Genomic DNA, 20,814 nt, shown 5'->3' with positions numbered 1-20,814 from the left:
ATCAAGGCTTAAGCTGAAAGCTCTGACACCTTTCTTTGCACGGTCCAGCACTTGGTCAGCCATGATGTGGTTACAAGAAGAATTAACTGATCATTAGACAGGGCAGGGAAGACTGACCAGGACCTCGGCAGAATTAATGTGGAGACATTAGTGGATGATGATGGCCTAGGGCTCTGGTAGCAAACAGGGGTCAAGACAAAGGTCTTCTATCACTTTGTCTCATTTATTGTTTTGTCAATGAAGAAATAAGTTCCCGATTTTCTCTGATAGACTTGATTTCAGGTTGTCTTATTGTTTTCAATAAAAGAAGATTTAGTAAACATATAAACAAATGTTTTTTTAATGCTTCCTTCTTGGTAAGAATTTTTATATAAGTAATTTCACAAGTCCAAAAGACATCTTTTCACCCTGTACTCCAACACTGATTTGGAAAATACCTTCACTGTTGAAGCCTTGGAAAGGTGATTCAGACATTTTGTTGTCCTGAAAAAAGTAAATATAAAATGTAAACAATAATTACATTATTTTCCTTTGTTTTACAGATGGTAAAATCAAAGTACGGAACAACTGACTTGGTTAGGATGGCAATGAAAAAGTCAGGCCCTTACTTAGGTCAGCTACCATTCTAGGTCGGTTGCTCGTCCATGGCACAGATTTTCTACAGAGCTTTTGCATCATCTTAGCTCCCTTGTAGTTTCAGACCAATTGCTCATCTATTTTTAGCAGGCAAACCCACTGGGGAAGAGAGATGCTAACAAATGAAAGGAAAAGAATACAAGGCACAAGGGCAGAATGAATGTCAGAGGTGAGATAACAGTTAAAAAGAAAGAAAGAAAGAAAGAAAGAACCTACAAGAGAACTCAAGGACATTTCAAGGATAACATTTAAGTAGATGAAATGCACTTTATTCATGATGGCCTTTTCCTCCATTTCCCTAATCCCACAACACGCCTCGATCCCTTTCTCTTCTGAATCTTCCTGGCATGCTGTTTGTTCTCTAATGACATTTGTTAGATCCTGCTTTCTGGCAATGTACAGTGGCAATCACACCCTGACTAGACCAATGAGACTGTCAGCTTTCTGAAGGCACAGTGTTTTGGGCAAATTTGTTCCCCTACTTCCCACACCTCTTGCTGAGTCTAGCATGTTTGTTGAATGAGTAAGAAAATTTGCACAGCTAGAGTGACCCCAAACAACGGAGTTTTGTCTTGTATTGTTTTGCTTGTTTGTTTTTTGAGACAGAGTCTCGCTCTCTCACCCTGTCCTCCAGGCAGGAGTGCAGTGGCCCAATCTTGACTCACTGCAAACTCTGCCTCTCCGGGTCAAGGGATTCTTTTGCCTCAGCCTCATGAGTATCTGGGACTACAGGCACCCACCACCACACCTGGCTAATTTTTGTATTTTTAAATGTTGGCCAGGCTGGTCTCTAACTCCTGACCTCAAGTGATCCGCCAGCCTCCCAGAGTACTAGGGGATTACAGGCATGAGCCATCATGCCCAGCCTCCCAGTTCTTTTTTTTTTTTTTTAAACAGAGTCTCGTTCTGTCCCCAGGCTGGTGTGCAATGGCGTAATCCCGGCTCACTAGAACCTCCGCCTCCCAGGTTCAAGTGATTCTCCTGCCTCAGCCTCCTGAGTAACTGGGATTACAGGCAGCCGCCACCATGCTCAGCTAAGTTTTTTGTATTTTTAATAGAGGCGGGGTTTCACCAGGTTACCCAGGCTGGTCTCGAACTCGTGACCTCAGGTGATCCACCCACCTCGGCCTCCCAAAGTGCTGGGATTACAGGCGTGATGTTTCTGAAATTTTGAAGACATTTTATCAAAATGCTTGGGACATTAGCACTTGACTAAACAAATAAATAAAAACTATCAGCTCTGCTCTCCATAAGTTTATATTCTAAAGCAGGGACAAAGAGGAGCTAGAGATCGTCCTTTATCTTATGGCATTATAGTGTGCTCGGCTCTTCAGAGGGTGAGATGAGAAACCTAGTGAAACTTGGACTTGGAGCTGACAAGTCTTCTTCTGCTCTGAATCACACAGGGTTGGAAATAGACCAGACCTGAGAAAACATCCTGCCCAAAGTCTTCATTTTGCAGGTGAAGAAAGTGAGGCCAAAGGAGACTGTCTTGCCCAAGGGCACCAAGCTAGATGGTGGCATAGCCTAGATTGAATAGTTTTAAAATAAAGCAGTAAATAAAGCAATGCATTAAAACCTTTCTACAGAGACCCTGGGTTAGAAATTTAGCCTTTTATCATTTTTATTTGTGTTTATTTATTTATTTTGACATGGAGTTTCGCTCTTGTTGCCCAGGCTGGAGTGCAATGGTGTGATCTCAGCTCACTGCAACCTCTGCCTCCCAGGTTCAAGTGATTCTCCTGCCTCAGCCTCCAGAGTAGCTGGGATTACAGGTGCACACCCACCATGCCAGCTAATTTTGTATTTTTAGTAGAGACCGGGTTTCACCATGTTGGCCAGGCTGGTCTCAAACTCCTGACCTCAGGTGATCCACATACCTTGGTCTTCCAAAGTGCTGGGATTACAGGCGTGAGCCACCTTGCCCTCCAAAACATAGCCTTTTAAATCATTAATAAGTGCTAGAGTATCAAGCATAGAAAACAAATGAAGATCTGTGACAAAGTCAGGACTTAAAAAAAAAAAAAAAATCCTCAGGCTATGTATTTGAGAGTTTTTGGTTAGGTTCAGTGTGAACGTTGAAGACTCTCCTTCGCTTTCAGTCCTGACTTGATGGGCACAGGTAGGCAGGGAAGGACAGACATTTCTCAATTCCATTTCTAGATGTTGCCTAAGAACATGCTGTGTAGACCACAGGCTTCTCTGCTTTCAGGAGCAGAAGAGAGTCTCCCAGTTCTTTTTAGTCTTCCCACTACCAGGGGGCAAGTTCCCTAATTAGTTGATCTAAGAAGGCTAACCAACAGATCTGTGCAAAATGGATTATTCCTGTTCCAGTTCTGCATAATAGCAAGGCTCCCTCTTTGCTCAGGAAAGGAAAAGCCATAGGACTTTTCTTTCCATTACCACCTTAATTAATTCATTAATGATTTTTCAGGCAAGTTTTATTCAGGCACTTTGGGACAGGGCAGTGAGTCAGAGGTTGGCATCAAAACCAGAATAGAAGCTGTACTTCTCTCTGGGGATTCTACTCTGGGCTTTAGATTCCCAGATCATACAACTTCCTAATTGGAAAGAAATGTTCCTAAACAAGAGCAGGGGTTTTGCTGGAGCCTGACAGTGACTAATAAGGTCGGTCTAAGGACTGTTTGATGAAAGAGAAGCTGGATTTACTTGTCACAGTGAATTTTTAAAAGTTCTTTCACCCCGAGGTTTACTGCTGAATATAAATAAAAGACCTCTCCTTGGGCAATCCCACCCCAATTCCTGCAAATATGCCTTAGTTAATTAAATTAACTTTGAAATGACATTCCATGTCTTGTTCCCAAATGCCTTTGATTTCTCCAAGATCTGCTTATTGACAAGCTGTTTCACAAGGTTCCTGTTTAAACTGGTTATGTTTTGTCCACAGACTGCAGACGAATCGGAGACAGGTTTTATCATCATCTCTACAGCCGGCATGGAATAGCCCTCCCGTCGTACTCATTTGACTGTGGACCAAATGGCTCACAAACATACAATTAAAAAAGTATGCATCTAGGGTGTTTACACAGTATCCCGATAAATATAATATGGTAATTTAAATACCCTTTGCTGAAATTCCTGAGTTAGCAATGGGGTGTGGGAGGGAATTTTAAAAATTAGTCTTTTTTAAAAATCAGGCCTTTGCTTTCGCAATTCAAGTGGCTCTCGGCTTAAACATATTAAGTCCTAAGCTGTGACTCCCCTCCAGGGAACAGCCGCGCAGGCGCAGGCACGCACACGTGGACACACACACACGCGCGCCCTCCCACACCCCTTTCCGTGTGAATCGCCTGCGGGATTTAGGGCTTCTCCACCAGCGATTACTGTCAGGTGCAGAAAGCAAGCCTCTTTGTTCTATGAGCATTTTCCTCCCCCCGGATTTGACTGTTATTTACGGGCCACGTGAGCGCCAGGCGCGGGTCCCGCGGGGGAGGCGACCCCAGAGCAAGGGAGACAAAGGCTGGCCCAGAGCGCGACCCGTGCGCCCCAGCGACGTCTCCCCAGCTCCTGCGACACGCGGGAAATTGGCCCGGACCTACCTCCTGAGAGGCTTTTTCCAGAAATGTCTTGTTAAAGCCTTTGTAAAGGTATCGGTGTTTACTTGCGCCGGGAGAGCTCCGGCCCTGGGGCCTGACAGGCGGCGGATTTCTGAGCTGCTAGAGAGCAACCCGGGAAAGCAAAATCAGTCTTGGACTGTCGGGGCTCCTGAGGCTCCTTGCTCCTTATCGAAAGCGAGTTATTAGATAGACCCCCACAGTCCTATTCAGCAGAATGGGAAACTGGACTCCGACACCTTTTGCCCTCCCCACAGGGAGGCCACGCAGTGCGCCTTTGACCACTTATCTCCCACCCGGAGTGCCCGACGCCCAGGGTCCCGCCACCGGGCAGCCTCGGTCAGTCCACAGTTGTGGCCCCTTCCAGGGCCTGGACTGGGGTGAGCACGAGCCTTGAGCGCAACATTTAAGAAGGGCGCCGAAAAGTCAGTAATCAAAAGAAATATCTTGATGCAATGCCTCTTTAAACAAATAAACAAAAAAAAATGCAAAATATCCATGATGAATAAAATACTAAATTTTAAAAAGAGAAAGGATCCGTGCTGTGCCATCGTGAGCCATTTTGGAGCCCGGAGCAAAAGGAAATATCACCTTGCCCAAGCGGTGCCCCTCACAGCCCATCCGAGTAGGACCCGAGGGCCGAGGCATTCGGGGCGCAGTGGGGGACGAGGCTGGTCGAAGGTCTCGGAAGTGGAGGCTCCGCTGAGCTCCGGTGGGGGAGTGCAGGGATGCCCCCAGGACCGGAGGTGAGAGCTCTAGAGAGCAGCTCCGCCCGGAACAAAGGCATGGGGAGAGGGCGAGCTCGGGCGGGAGAGACCCGGCGGGTTCCGCTGCCCTCGCTGCCTGGGTCGGGCTTCCACGCGCGCCCTGGAATGGAATACGCTACTCTGCAGCCTCCGAAACTGCGAGCGAGTCCTGTAACTCCCTTGCTCTGTGATTCTCACTAATAAGACTTGGCAAGATGTCGGGCGAATAATTTTTGGCTTCTGCACGGTCCTCACCGCGTGCGTGCACAAACCCCCAGCCAAAAGCCGCCTCTGGGAAATTAAACGCAAAAGAGAAATGGGGATGGGGAGGGCTGTTACGTGACCAGGAAAAAGGAATGCCCAGAAACCTGAATCAGGCCCAGAGCTGAAGTCCTTTCAAAAGGTCATTTTTTGCGGGTACATTTTCCACGGTCCAGCTCCGCAGCAAATGTGGACCCTGTCATTTCCTGAAAGGATAATTCACAACTATGCAAAATAGGGTGAAGACGTTTCCCAAACAGGAAAACCTTGTTTTCCCCCCGACCAGGGTTAAACAAACATCTTTTAGGAAGCGTGGACAGAAGTGTAGACGGCTCTCCTCCCTCGGAACACCATTCCGGCAATTAATGCCTCCCTTTGGGTCGTAAAGCAACAAACCCCACACCTCACTCGGATCCTGGGCTTCGGGCGGGAGGACTTTCTCTTTCATCTTCCAAGCAGGGGGTTGCCCACGTTCCTGAGGAAGCTATAAAACTGATTTAACGGCTTTGGATGAAAATCGATCACGCTAATACAAACTACGTCTCAGGAATCGCATTTTCAGAAAGGACTGGCCGGGTCGAAAGCGCATGGGGAGTCTGGGGCTAGGAGGTGCCAGGCCCCGCCGGGTGGGCAGCGGCGCTCTGGTCCCCTCTCCACTTGGGTACCCGGGAGAGACCTGCGGGGCTGTCACGCTGGGAAGCGCGAAGGTGCAAAGGGATGAAAGCTCAAACCCGAGCCCCGGCCTCCTCAGCCGGCTATATTCCTTTGACGCCGCCCGCCTAGCGGCGGGGTGTAGCGGCGGCACAGGTGCCGGTGTCGGGTTGGAGGCGCGGCGCAGCCTGGGCCAGCGGGCAGACAGCGAAAGGCGCCGCGCGCTCCATTCACAAAGTCCAGGAGCTGCCTGGAGCTCGCGGCGGGTCGGAGGCCGCCTCCCTCTTCCTCTCGGCCTCGGTTTTATGAATGGGCCTGGCGGCGAGCACCCGGCGCCCTGTTTACTCCGCTCTTTGTGACGTCGAGTTCCCGTGACCAGGAGCCAGCGGCCGCGCTCCATTCAAGCTCCGAGGAGGGGGTGGGAGGAGGGGCCCGGAGGGGGCGGGGAGTCAGCGCGGGGGGCGGGGGAGGGCGGGAGCTCGGAATGGAACGGGGCGGGGCCTGGCGGGGTAGTACCTAGCCCCCCCTCCCCCGGGAGCGCGGAGAAGCATTAATAAATCTCTAAGCCGAGGAGGAAACTCTGGCTGGGGTAGTGCGCGGAGCGCCGGGGGAGCGTGGGGAGCGGCAGCGCCTGCGCCGGTGGCGACAGGAGGCGCGCGACCGGCAAAAATACACGGGAGGCAGCCGCCGAAGAGAGTCCGCGGTCCTCTCCCGTAAACACACTCTCCTCCACCGCCGCCTTCCCCTCCGCGCTGCGCGCCGCCCGGCTGGGCACCCAAGGCCGCTCCAACTGCTATGTGACCGCGAGGCTGCGGGAGGAAGGGGACAGGGGAGAAGAGGCTCACCCGCGGGAGCCCCTGAGGACCAAGTTTGCGGCCACTTCTGCGGGCGTCCCTTCTTAGCTCTCGCCCGTCTCTTCCTGCAGCCTAGGCGGCCGGGGTGCCCTTCTCTTCCTCGCGCGCCCAGCCGCCTCGGTTCCCAGCGACCATGGTGACGATGGAGGAGCTGCGGGAGATGGACTGCAGCGTGCTCAAAAGGCTGATGAACCGGGACGAGAACGGCGGCGGCGCGGGCGGCAGCGGCAGCCACGGCGCCCTGGGGCTGCCGAGCGGCGGCAAATGCCTGCTGTTGGACTGCAGACCGTTCCTGGCGCACAGCGCGGGCTACATCCGAGGCTCGGTCAACGTGCGCTGCAACACCATCGTGCGGCGGCGAGCTAAGGGCTCCGTGAGCCTGGAGCAGATTCTGCCCGCGGAGGAGGAGGTGCGTGCCCGCTTGCGCTCCGGCCTCTACTCGGCGGTCATCGTCTACGACGAGCGCAGCCCGCGCGCCGAGAGCCTCCGTGAGGACAGCACCGTGTCGCTGGTGGTGCAGGCACTGCGCCGTAACGCCGAGCGCACTGACATTTGCCTGCTCAAAGGTAAACGCGGGCTCCGGGCGCTAGCTAGAGGGGAGATGGAGGGGGTCTTGGCGGCCTGCACCTTGTTGGCACGGGAAGGAGTCCCCGGCGTGATTCGTAGTTGCGGGGATCACCGCGCGCCCTTTTGTGTGTTGGTGTGTGCGGGTTTGCGAGGTTTCTGTGCAAGTGAGAGCTTCAAGTCCTCAGGGACAGTGCGGACGGGTTCCCCCGCTCACCTGCAATTCCGCACCGTCCTAGCGAGGCCCCGTTTATTGAGACTAACGGTCCTGGCCTCGAGGATGAAGCGGCGACTCTGCACGGCCCATCTTGAGTCCCGGGAACAGTTCCCAAGTACCACGGGGCGCGTGGGGACAAGATAGGCCTGTTGGTTTGGCTTGCCAGGGCCCTGCACTGAGCCGGACCTGGAGAATCAGAGAGGTGGGGAAAAAGGGTGAAGAGGGGTGGGCGCCGAGGTACAATTGGCCCTGCCAGTTTCACTGAAAACAAGACCCTGGCAAATGCAGAAAGGAGATTGGGTTGCACACACTGTGTAGAGCGATCTGTATCTGCGTTCCCGCTGCCCAACTCCGAGCTCAGCTTGGAAGGTGGCCAATTCCCGTCCCGGGCTAGATCCAGGCTCTGGGAGCGGGAGGCTGGAGGACTGGGTATCTGGGGGACGCCGGGCGGAACCGGTCCTCTAGCTCCTGCAAATTCGGGCAGCGGAGAATGACCACCTTTTGTTCAGCCCGGATTTTCGACTATCTGAGGGCGGCGCGTGCCGGGTTTTAGCGAGCCCTGGCGAAACTCTTGGCGGCGGGGCTGTCTTGTCACATTTGTAGTCAGACATCCCGGAAAAATCGCGTGCCGTCCGAGTCCCTGGAGGGACCGGGGGCCCGCCACACCTGCAGGGCCGGGTGAGTCCGCGGCCCTCGGGCTAGGGAGCGGGCAGGGCGCGTGGGGTCCGGGCGCTCCCTGCCGCGCTGCGCCCCCCGCCTCCCGCCGCCGCGTTCCGCGCATTCTTTCGTGCGGGTCGGGTCTGCGCTTCCGAGCCCGAGAGGCATTTCGGACCCCCCCTCCGACATCCCATCAAAGAGCCGCTCCTCCCCCTGCAGGCGCCTTCGCCGCCTCCCTCTTTTCCTTTCCTTTCCTTTCCGCTCCTCTTCCGACCTGTCCACCAGGGAGGAAGGGAGCTGGAGGGGGGCGGAAACCTCTCCCCTCCAAATAACACAACAAAATTGCTCAGTGCTGAGGAGCCGGGTTCGCCCCTGCCGAACAGCGGGGGGCTTTGTTCTCCGCAGTTGTTTCCTGCCCATTTGACCTGTCAGCTGCTGGGGAAACGCTGCTGTTGACCTTTGGTTGAACTGCTAAGGCGATTTTGCTGATTTTTCTTTCTTTTTTCGCGGGGGCCGTCTTTTGCTCCTCCAATTGAGCCCAGTCCCCCTCCCTTCTCCCCAAAGCGCTCCAAGAGAAAGTGCCAGGAAGGGGCTTGTCCCGGAAGGCCTGAACGCTGAGCGGGGCCAGGTCCTGATTAGGCCATCAGGGTGGGCGTCCGCGCCATTGTTTGAGCTTGTCGGCGCTGGTGGGAGAGATGAGGGCAATTCCTCTGGGACGCAAGTCCCCTGGAGTGGCCGGGGCTGGCCGGGATGTTCCCCGCACGGCGCTGCCCTCGAGTCCCCCCGATGGAGAGCGCGGGCGCGCCTTCCTTCGCTGGCCTCCAAACCCGGGACCCGCGAGAACACAGGAGGGCTGGGGCTGGGCTCCAGCCCCACGTGGAGTCTGGGTTTGTTTTGTTGTGTTTTGGTTTCCTTCCTGGAAGAAATCCCGAGGGGGCCGCCCTAGAGCGGCATCTCCGGGACCTCGGCCCTTGGGCTTCCGGGGTTGCAGCCACTTAGGCCCAGCTCCCGGGAAAGAGGGATTATTTTTTAAGGTTTATTCCCAGGGCGCGCGGCATTTCCCTGTCCCTCGTGAATCCCGTTGAGAGTCCACCTCCCCAACCTCCTCCGTTTCCTCAGCCAAACCGATTCGAGAGCCCTGGAGATTCTGGGCGAGGCTAGGGACTGGGTGGGATAGGCCTCTTGGTAAAACGACAGCCCTCCGGTGTGTGGTGAGGTGCCTGGCCAACGGAAGAGAAGTATTTTAAAGGGCTGTTTCCTCCTGGAGCCTGCACTGCCTCTCGTAGTCGGCCCCGATGCGGGCAGGGAGGATCATCTTTGGCATCGCCAGGTGGACATCCTTGCAGATGGAGGTGTGCAGGCCTGGGCCACAGATTAGCTTCGGTCTCTTCTGGAATAGCCCCTCCTCCCCTGCCCCCTGTAACCAGAAGTTCAGCTTCTACTTCACAAGCAAAGGGAGCCTGCCCTTGGAAGCAAGCACTTAAAATTGAGAGGTGGGGAAATCTTCCAGCTTGCTCTGTAGTGGTGATGAACATCTTTGAGGTTAATTGGGCCCTATTCGGTTTAGCTTAGCTGATTTTGACATATGTGTTCAGCAGAGGCCATCTTTAACCCAGTTCCTCTTCTTCCTGTTTGCCCTCTAATGGAAAGCATTCCTAGAGAGAGGTCAGAAGGAAGAAGTCAGTATCTGCTCCCACAGCTCTGCGGGAAGGGGCTGCGGAAGGAAATCAAGGTGTCTCCCAGGTCTCCAGATACGCCTCCCTTCCGTGCCTGGAAGCCAGTGCAGTGGATCAAATGTGGTTTCCCGGGAGGGGGCTCTGGGGCAGAGACCTAAAGACGAATTTTGAGAAGCAAAGGAAGAAAAAGCTCCTTAGATTATCTCTAGTAGATGCCTTAATTGATGAAGGGCTGGAGAATTTGTTTCCTACTGGAGTTGTTCATTTTATTTTCCAGTTATGTATGTCTCATTTCATGTGTGCCTGTGCATGTCTGTAGAGCAGGACAGGAAGCCAGTAGAAGGCCTGAGGGTTGGTGTCTGCCATTCTTGGAGGGGTTAGGGGAAGCAGTAAAAGCAACAGAATATTTTCAGAAGTGATAGTAGCATTCCCAGCCAAAGCTAGCTAATTGTCTTAATTAATTGTATTTTAAAATTCAGTTTTTCTATTTCTGCCACGTTGAGGGGTTACTTCATGTTGAATTGGTTACCCCATGCAGGTGGCAGGAGGTAAACTTCACTTAATATCAATAAAGTACAGCCTAGCCTTTACATTTCCTCAGTTACCCAACTTTTGCTAAAAGCAATAACGAAAAATCTGATGTTTTCTATCTTTGCTAGTAGAGGATTTCCAGTGGGGTAACTTTTTTAAAACTCATTTAATTTAAAATCCTGTAAGGCATTTTCAGGGTCAGTTTGGAAATTTTAGATTTCAGATTTTATCACAATACACTTCTTGAAATCCCTTTCTCTCTCATTGATAAATCCTTGGATCAGAGTTTGAGACTCCCCTGGTCATTAGAGAAAGACAAAAAGAGCTCTTGCTTGCCTTATTCTTTGCCTTTAATAACTCCAAATAACAAAAGTCTGTTATGCGAAAAGATTTCAGGTATAAAAACATTGCCTTCCTTTCCACCTACCCAAAACTTGCCTCAGCCTTTGTCAGTTCTTATTTAAAAGCTGTCCTGGAGCTGTCTGAGAAAGGGGAAAAATCATCTAGATATTTCAGTTTCCCCTTCCACTCACCCTATAGTACCCGATAGCCTCCAACAGCCCAGGGCCTGACCATACAGTCCCTGATATTACCCTTTCTGTAGAAAACATCACTATAGCCTCCAACAGCCCAGGGCCTGACCATACAGTCCCTGATATTACCCTTTCTGTAGAAAACAGTCACTAAGTCCAATGATGAATGTGGGGGAAGAGGGGCACACTTAACAGCTCTGGAAACTCTGGTGACATTTTTCCATTTTTTCTCTCTCTACCCCCACCATTGCTATCTCTGTCTTCAGTTCCCCATGAGGGCAATGGCATCAAACAGCACAGCTCTGGGGGATGTCAATATTGCATACCTTTTCTACCTAAAGGGAAAGGGACTAGCTTTTCTGCTTCCAAATATAATAGCCTTTCTGATTGCAAATACGGTAGCTTTTCTGCTTGCAAATGTAATACAATGCCCATGACAGCCAAGGATTGGAAGTATAAGTGCTAGGCCTTACAGGTAATTTTTAACCCAGATTGTAATTTGTTAAATAATTACAATGAAGCAAACTCACTACCTTGGGCGTCATTTACATTGGATGTCTCCAACTAACAAAAGTAACTAAAGACAGATGTAGGTGAAAATTGAAAGTGAAATTTGACCCTTTAGACCGTCACAACTTCCTTGGGCTTATCCTAGGTGCTTATAGGAGAGGTGGGCTCCACCCACAAAAATGGGCTGCTCAGAAAAACGAGGGAGAGAGAAAAGGTGGCCACTTTACTGAACCAAGAAATTACTTGAAAAAAAATCAGAACATCTGAAACCAAATAGCTGATTTCCTTACCGGGAGGCAGTTCCCGGCTAACAAAGAGGAAGCACAACGGGAAGAAAAGTTCACTCCAAAGGAAGGCAGTTTGCTGAATATAGCAGATCGCCCAGGAGGACTGGGAGAGACTGCAAACCAGTTCGAGCCCCCAGCATGGCGTTAGGTGTCAGCCAGCTGGCAGGAAGGTCCAGGGGTCTGTGTTCAGAGTCTCAAGGTGACAAGTTCACTTAGTTGGATTTTAAATACAGCTGAACATTTACATCGGTGCTTACTAAGTCAACACTCACCTAAAGTAGAGTTCCCAAAGGCAAATGGCCTTCAAATAACCCCAGACTTTCTTGCAGGAGCATGACTTTTCTGGCAAGAGCAAGGCCATGAGCCCTGCCTGGGATCTGGCACTATTCTGAGTGTTGGGGGCGTAATGGGGGAAAAGTGGCAGCCACGTTAAGATCCATGATCAAGGCCGGGCGTCGTGGCTCACGCCTGCAATCCTAGCACTTTGAGAGACGGAGGCAGGCAGATCACTTAAGGCCAGGGCAACGTGGCAAACTTGGTCTGTACAACAAATATAAAAATTAGCCCGGCGAGGTGGCATGTTTCTGTATTCTCAGCTACTCAGGAGGCTGGAGCAAGGAGATTGCTTGAGCCCAGGGAAGTAAAGGCTACAGTGAGCCATGATCATGCCACTGCACTGCAGCCTGGGTGATTGAGTGACAGTGACAGACCCTGTCTGGGGGAAAAAAAAGATCCATGACCATAGTCACCACCAAAGGACAGTCTTCCCCATCACAAATCCCATTAACAGTGCTATTATGGTGATATTATCAGCGCTACATCAATCTGCCCTTTTTAAAGTACTATTACATACATTATCTCCTATTCCTGCAAGGGATGGGGGAGTGCAGGGGAGAGCTTCTGATGAGGGGTCTTCATTTCCACTAAACTTTGAAAATTGCCTTCCTGTATGAGGATGTGAGGAGGAGGAGGCACGGCGGAGTTGAACTGTAGATGGAGTTATTCTTCAAGTAAGTCTGATGAAAATCACACTCTTTTTTTCTTCCAAACTTTAAAATTATAAAATAAAGGTGATAAAATGAGAGATTTAGGAATAGAAAATATATTCTTGAATAAGAACGTGGGAAAAACAGGTTGAAATTAGTAAGAAACCTGTTATGGAATTACATTCAGTAGGACACAAACACATTCAATACATTCATTTCATACCTTCAAAGGACATAGGAGAAACAATTCATTCATTCAGAATGGCACATCTGATAATGAAATTATTCAGAAGAGAGAAATGCAGCATTTAGGCACCTGCTACTTCAGAGCTGGCAAAACTGACCCACAAATAAGGAGATCCTGGATATTTAGAAGCACAGGATACTGGAACTTAAAGATCATTATAACAATAAATTCTTACATTTTGAGAGTGGGAAAAACCAGAGTTGAGGAGGGAACATACTTGTCCAAGTTCCACAACTCGAGTTGGACTTCACCTGGATCTGTCTCCACTTCTCCTTGCACACCTGCTAGGGGCACGGGATGGAGCCCTGCCCCTTTGTAGACAATGAAAATAAGCTTTCGCTTTCATGATTTTCTTGGGATAAAACTTGGTGGTCTAAATCTAGCTCTTGAAAGAGCTGTGACTATGGTACTTGCATGGATTTGGGGATGGATAGGAGGGACTGAGTGGAAGTAGCCTTAGAATAATCTTTTTTTGACCCCGCCCACAGTAAGAAACGCATTTTAATTTATATCGTGACCCAGGAGAGGGATACATGCACATCTGAAAAAATGTTCCATGAAATGATATCCTCTTTAAGGGTAATACATCCTCCTAATTCCTATTCTATTGTATTCAGTTTTTAAAATGTGGGTCATGACTCTTTAATGACAGCCTGGATTAGGAAAGCAATGGATAGAAGCAGAGTTTGGTGAAATACCAGCAGTGCCCTATTTGGATCAGTTCTGTCTTTGCATAAAAAGTCTGTCTTCACTTGAGGAAACCTGCAGGCACTGCCCCCTGGAGAAGGGCCCCCCAGGAAGGGATGGAAGGCAGAGGTGGCATAGATTGACACCCAGAGATGACTTACTGGGTCTTGGCCCTGTGGGAGGTGGACTTGAGCAGCTTCTTCCACCGATGGATAAATGCTAACTTGCATGCATCCTCCCGCATCACCTTCACCGTGTCCTCGGGACTCCACCAGCCCAGAGCATATCGTTCTCACCCATGAGTGCTGGCCTGAGTGCAGCCCAGGGCCCACCAGAAGGAACTCCCTTTAGTGTAGCATCTTGTGACAACCAGCCACAGACCCCCAAAAGCTGGCGACCATTGTCAGGGACGAGAACCTTCCAGTGCTCCTGCCCCTTGAGCGAATTTGCTTCTTCACCTTGTTCCTTTTTGCTTGTTCTTTAAAACTCCCCCAGAGGAAACTGACTTTCCTGTAATTATTTTTCTGCTGCCTTCTAATGGTGCCTTTTCCAAACAGTTGTCATCAGCCTGGGGGAGATGTCGAACGGCCCCCTCAGGCCAGATCTAGCCTGTTTCCCACCTAATGGGTCACGTGGGCACTCCCTCCCTACCTCCCACACCACTCTGTGGCCAGCAGCTGGCTCCAGGTCCCTGACAAGGGTTCTGCTGAGTGGCAGCAATGGCCATGCCTGGGGGAGAAGATGGAACCCTTCCTCTTTCTTCACTATGAGGTCTGGAGGTCTCCCGAAACCAGGAAACAGGTTTATGGGAGAGCAGGCTGTCAAATGTGCAGTACCTTACCAGCATTACCCCATCCCCTGGTTCCTCTTTGGCCTTTGAGGATCTCTGCTGAGGGTACCCAAGGGCACCTCTCCATGTAGGCACCGGGAAGGGAAAACTTCCTAATCTGTCTCCCTGATGCAAGGCACAGAGCCTGGCTGTTGGAACCAGTCCTCAAAGGCCTCTGTGCAGGGGACTTTCATCACCTCTTACAGACAAGGAAGAGGCTCTGAGAGGTTCAGGAGGGCCGGGCTGCACAGCTGATAAATGCTCCAAGTGGGGTGCAACCTCATAGCAGAGCCTGTGCCCTTTCCAGAACTTCACTCCAGTGCCCTGTTCCATACCCTCAGCAATGAGGACAACATCCTCTCAGCTGCTCTGGGCTCTTCCTGCTTCTCCAGCCCTGAAGGTCTCTCTGCTCTGTGACCATAGGGCCTGCCCTGGCATTCCTAGGCCACCCAACCATTCACTTTCAAGTGCAGGCGACAGCTTGTCTGCCTTGGTGGTGAGTTTTTGCAGGACACCACCTGTGTCTAACATGTCGTTTTAAAATGTGTTTTAATAGCTCAGATTATGTAATAGACACAAAAGGATCATGTAGTTAGAATTTTTGCAAATCCTAGAGAAGTATATAGAGTAACAACTAATGGCTTGGGATACAAGTGCTCAATCACTGTTAATGAATGGGTTTCCCTTCCACTTTCTCCAAAAGGGAGCATGGACCGAAGTTTCCCATCGCTGAGGCCCCTGAGGGACTTCAGCTGCAGACAGATATTTCCTTCCTCTTTCCCCATCCTCTAATTACTGCATTTTGGGCAGCAGTGATGGCAGCCGAATAAGGAAAGGGGTTTATGATGGGAGGGAGGGGGTGCTTCTGTGATGAGGTGGCTGCCGAGGCCACCAGCATGACCGAGGCTGGCGGTACCAGCCCTGCCAGCAGGTTTTCCATCCAGGGAGGCTGGTCACTGTGACTCAGCAGGAACAAGGGCCTGTGACCAGAGAGAGATCCATTTATATCCTGAGGGAGGGAGAGGAGGGGAATAGAGAAGCCTCCGGTCAGAGAGGAAAAAATGTACACCCTGTTTCTATAAGCCTTATGATGTGGTAGAGAACCGTTTCCTTCTTCTCAGTAGGAAGCAGTCTCTAGGGTTGGGATTTGGGGCAAGTGACTGACTCACCATCACATGTCTGCACATTGGAAAATTTCTATGAATGGCCCTAGGGCACAGAGGTCCTATGTCACTGTCATGAAGATCACAAAGGTAGCGACATCCGGGACCGCTGGCCAACTTGTCATTGGAGTCAGTTGAATGGGTCTGTTGGAATGGCGGTTCTCCAACGCACAGACCCTACTGAATCAATCAAATCCATTTCTGGCCCTACAGAAACTGCAAAATAAAAATAAAAGCAGGGCCATACATTGATAGCACTGTGAATTGGAAGTTGGCCACAAAAGGAAGTCCCAGAGATCACAAGAAAGCCAGAGATAGGGCCTGAAAGGTTGTCTTTTTGGAAGGCCTCCCTGTGGCCTCTCCCTGAATCCCACCCGCCTCCACCCCTCCTGAAAAGGACACCCACCCTATCCCAGCTCAGCTGGCCATTTATCTTCTTCTTCTTTTTTTATTTAAAAGATCTCCCTTCTCTGGAAGATTACCCCACAGATAACCATTCCAGGGCTTACCCACTCTCAGGTCACGAAATCCTCCCTTGCCCCAAACCTGCATGTAGCATGAGGGATTTATTTAGATTTCAGCCCATTTTCTCTTGTTCTGGCCTCTTGGTGACAGAACAGCTGTTCATGAGGACATGCAATGGGCATCTGCTCCCTTACTGAGATCCAGAAGAGTTTGTGCGAGGGTCATTTTTTTTTCCTTCTTTCTCACACTGGAGAACCTCCCCCGAGGAAGGACTGGAATCGCGGGTGGCAGGTGTCTCTACAGGTGCTTAGTGTCCTTGGAATCCCAGCGTGACCTTCCCTTCTCTGTTTTGTCATTGCCCTGAGGAGCTACTCCGCAGAGTCCCTTCTGCACATCCCCTGCACGTCTTCCTTTGTATGTCTTCCTCTCTAACCCAGGTCTTGTCCATAAAGCTTATCCTTCCAGCTTTGCTGCAGTCCTGGCCAGTGTGTCCTCTGCATCTCTGGAAACCGCTCCATGGCCATTCTCTAGGTCCACAGCGCCACCCAGTGGCCAATAGGGAGCACTCCAGCTTCTGCCTTTCCAAGCAGCCCGCCTGAGTCTGTAGGAGTCGAGTTCATTCTGACTTCTGCTGGCTTAGTGACCCCATTAACCTGAGCTTTCTCCTTTACAGGCGGCTATGAGAGGTTTTCCTCCGAGTACCCAGAATTCTGTTCTAAAACCAAGGCCCTGGCAGCCATCCCACCCCCGGTTCCTCCCAGTGCCACAGAGCCCTTGGACCTGGGCTGCAGCTCCTGCGGGACCCCACTACACGACCAGGTAGACTCGGGGGCCAGGGCTTGGAAGTGGAGGGCAGGGGCAGCACAGGGGCCAAGGGATGCCTTCTTTTCAGAATTCCGAAGGTGTTTTTGTCTTTGCTTTTGAGACAGTCTTGCTCTATCACCCAGGAGTGCAGTGGTGTGATCATAGCTCACTGCAGCCTCGAACTCCTGGGCTCAAGGGATCCTCCCTGGTAGCTGGGACTACAGCCACCATGCCTGGCTAATTTAAAAAGTTTCTTGGTAGAGACAGGGAGTCTTGCTTTGTTGCCCAGGCTGGTCTTGAACTCCTGGCCTCAAGGGATCCTCCTGCTTTGGCCTCCCAAAGTGTTGGGATCACAGGGGTGAGCCACCACATCCAATCCTGAGATTTTTTTAAGTCTTTGAATGTTATACCTCAATTTGGGGAGAATGCGGTGAACCCTGAGTATTGGGGTGGGATGTTTGGTAGGGCCCATTTACTCCTTGGAAATCTTCCCCTTCCCTCTCTAAATATCCTCCTAAGAAAACAGTCTAAAGACACGACTCCCTGGCTTGACCTCTAGCGTGGTGTATGGACAAGTGAGGAGGCCTCCAGAAGCCCTGGGGGACCTGCAGTATGGGAAGCTGAGGTCATCTCCTTTGAAGTAGCAGGCCATGAAATACATCTCAGTCCCCGACAGGCAGGCTGCCCCCATGTACCAGCCAAATGGACACAGATGGTCACCCACCCTCCCTCCAAGAAAACCTGCTTGACCCACTGTGTTTCTTACAAGCCCACCCTCCAGCCCCTTCAGTTAGATGGACTCTGCTGCCCACATCTCATGTGCGGATTTTAAGCCACCGTTGCCTCATTTTACCAAGATCCTTTCTCTTGTCTGTGTGGCCAAGAAGGCATCGGCTTATTTATTTATTTTTAGAGACAGAGTCTCACTCTGTTACCCAGACTTGAGTCCTGTGGCGCAATCATAGCTCACTGCAGCTTCAAACTCCTGGGCTCAAATGATCCTCCCATTTCAGCCTCCCAAGCAGCTGGGATTACAGATGTGCACCGTCATGCCAGGTTCATTTTTTGTAGAGACGAGGTCTCACTGTGTTGCCCATGTTGGTCTTGAACTCCTGGCTCACATGATCCTCCCACCTCAGCCTCCTAAAGTGCTGGGATTACAGGCGTGAGCCACTGCACACCTGTTTTTGATATGCCCAGTGAATACATATCCAACCAAATAAGTATCTAAACCACACAGCAAGTGGCTTGATGATTAGCAGATATAAACTCAGTGTCACAGATGGTGCCATAAGGCCAGCATTGTCCTGCAGCTTCTTTGCCATGGGCGAGGTGGGCTGCAGAAGAGTCCCACAAGACTTTACCTGCCCCAGTCTCCCTGCCCACAAGTAGAGAGCAAAGGCTGGGGACGTCCCACTGGGCCCATCACCCCTCCAGGAGCTCCAGGAGGCTACAGGGGGAGCCTGGGAGGGCCAGGCGAGCAGGCATTCTCCCCGGGCCTGGAAAGGATAGCTCTTCTCAGACAAGCTTCTACTCGCTGTGCCAGGCACTTTACCCTCATGTCGTTTGGCGGCGTTTGTTTCCCTTTCTGTGCAGGGGGGTCCTGTGGAGATCCTTCCCTTCCTCTACCTCGGCAGTGCCTACCATGCTGCCCGGAGAGACATGCTGGACACCCTGGGCATCACAGCTCTGTTGAATGTCTCCTCGGACTGCCCAAACCACTTTGAAGGACACTATCAGTACAAGTGCATCCCGGTGGAAGATAATCACAAGGCTGACATCAGCTCCTGGTTCATGGAAGCCATAGAGTACATCGGTAGGCTGGCCCGGCTCTCAGGTTCCTGGGTCCAAGGGTTGGTGGGAACGATGAGAAGGAACCCCTGTAAGCCTGGATTGAGGGTGGACATGGGAGGCACTGAATCCAAGGATCCCCATTCCCCCTCTCCCTCACTGGGAAGGCTTGCACGTTGGATGTTTGGTTGGGAGGAAGGAGGGAAGATGGACCTACACCCAGGCTTAGCTTGCAGAGCCAGTCACCTTCCCCTTGGGTGGCTCCGGTGCCTAGATGGTAAGAGTTTTTGGATGGGGAGGAAGACACAGGGAGCATTGAGTCACAGTTTTTATTTTATTTCTATTTATTTATTTATTTTGAGACAGAGCCTTGCCCTGTCGCCCAGGTTGGAATGCAGTGGTGCCATCTCAGCTCACTGCAGCCTCCGCCTTCTGGGTGCAAGTGATTCTCCTACCTCAGCCTCTGGAGTAGCTGGGACTACAAATGTGCCACCACGCCCAGCTAATTTTTGTATTTTTGTAGAGACAGTTTCATCATATTGCCCAGGCTGGTCTTGAACTCCTGAGCTCAAGTGATCCGCCCACCTTGGCCTCCCAAAATGCTGGGATTACAGGCGTGAGCCACCACCCTGGACCTTACTGTTTTGTTTCTGCAAATGGAAATCCTTGAACGGATAATGGGATTTAACCTGCTCCAGCATAGTGATTGGAGAAAATAGGCCTCAGAATGGGGGGCATTCTAGAGAATCTCCCACATGGGTTTTCTTCCTCCCAAGTCCTTGGTCTAGCATGGCTAGTCCTTCCTTCAGAGCGCCCCACCCTCAGGTGCTGGCCCCTGGTCGGGGCCGGGGTCTGCAGAAATGTGGACTAACCTGTTGAACCCTGTCCCCAGATGCGGTGAAGGACTGCCGCGGGCGCGTGCTGGTGCACTGCCAGGCGGGCATCTCGCGCTCAGCCACCATCTGCCTGGCCTACCTGATGATGAAGAAGCGGGTGAGGCTGGAGGAGGCCTTCGAGTTCGTTAAGCAGCGCCGCAGCATCATCTCGCCCAACTTCAGCTTCATGGGGCAGCTGCTGCAGTTCGAGTCCCAGGTGCTGGCCACGTCCTGTGCCGCGGAGGCCGCCAGCCCCTCGGGACCCCTGCGGGAGCGGGGCAAGACCCCCGCCACCCCCACCTCGCAGTTCGTCTTCAGCTTTCCGGTCTCCGTGGGCGTGCACTCGGCCCCCAGCAGCCTGCCCTACCTGCACAGCCCCATCACCACCTCCCCCAGCTGTTAGAGCTGCCCTGGGGGCCCCAGAACCAGAGCTGGCTCCCAGCAAGGGTAGGACGGGACACATGCGGGCAGAAAGTTGGGACTGAGCAGCTGGGAGCAGGCGACCGAGCTCCTTCCCCATCATTTCTCCTTGGCCCACGACGAGGCCAGCCAGAATGGCAATAAGGACTCCGAATACATATTAAAAGCAAACAGAACACTCCAACTTAGAGCAATAACGGCTGCCGCAGCAGCCAGGGAAGACCTGGGTTTGGTTTATGTGTCAGTTTCACTTTTCCGATAGAAATTTCTTACCTCATTTTTTTAAGCAGTAAGGCTTGAAGTGATGAAACCCACAGATCCTAGCAAACGTGCCCAACCAGCTTTACTAAAGGGGGAGGAAGGGAGGGCAAAGGGATGGGAAGACAAGTTTCCCAGAAGTGCCTGGTTCTGTGTGCTTGTCCCTTTGTTGTCGTTGTTGTAGTTACAGGAATTTCATTTTTTAAAAGAGATCTTCAAGGGTGTGGTTTTCATTTCTCAGTCACCAACAGGTGAATATTTACACTTAATAATAAAGTATTTATTAAGACTTTCTTCAGAGTATGTAAGTACAAGAAGTCTAGTGACAGTGGATTTAGAATATATTTATGTTGATGTCAAACAGCTGAGCGCGGTAGCATGCACATGTCAAAGCAGTTAGGAAGTAAATGGTGTCTTGTAGATATGTGCAAGGTAACATGATGAGCAACTTGCATTTATTGCCACTGAGAAGCAGGCAGGGTGGGTGGGAGGAGGAAGAAACGAAAGGATTAGGTTTGAATTGCCTTTTTTAAAAAAAAAAAGAGATAGGATCTCACTATGTGGCCCAGGCTGGTCTCAAACTCTTGGACT

General features: G+C 51.3%; 1 protein-coding gene across 1 annotated transcript; it reads left to right on the top strand.

Annotated features, from left to right (window-relative positions):
- Positions 1-6,451: 6,451 nt before the first annotated feature.
- DUSP4 (dual specificity phosphatase 4) lies at positions 6,452-20,279 on the top strand. The gene is made up of 4 exons (XM_007962075.3): positions 6,452-7,289; positions 16,749-16,894; positions 18,476-18,695; positions 19,563-20,279. Exons 1-4 carry the CDS (start codon positions 6,857-6,859, stop codon positions 19,946-19,948), a joined length of 1,185 nt encoding a protein of 394 aa, XP_007960266.1. The 5' UTR covers positions 6,452-6,856; the 3' UTR covers positions 19,949-20,279.
- Positions 20,280-20,814: the final 535 nt, after the last annotated feature.

Source organism: Chlorocebus sabaeus, chromosome 8 (assembly GCF_047675955.1).
Source record: "Chlorocebus sabaeus isolate Y175 chromosome 8, mChlSab1.0.hap1, whole genome shotgun sequence".
In the NCBI taxonomy this organism is placed as follows: domain Eukaryota; kingdom Metazoa; phylum Chordata; class Mammalia; order Primates; family Cercopithecidae; genus Chlorocebus; species Chlorocebus sabaeus.
This window is presented reverse-complemented; position numbering and strand designations above follow the sequence as displayed.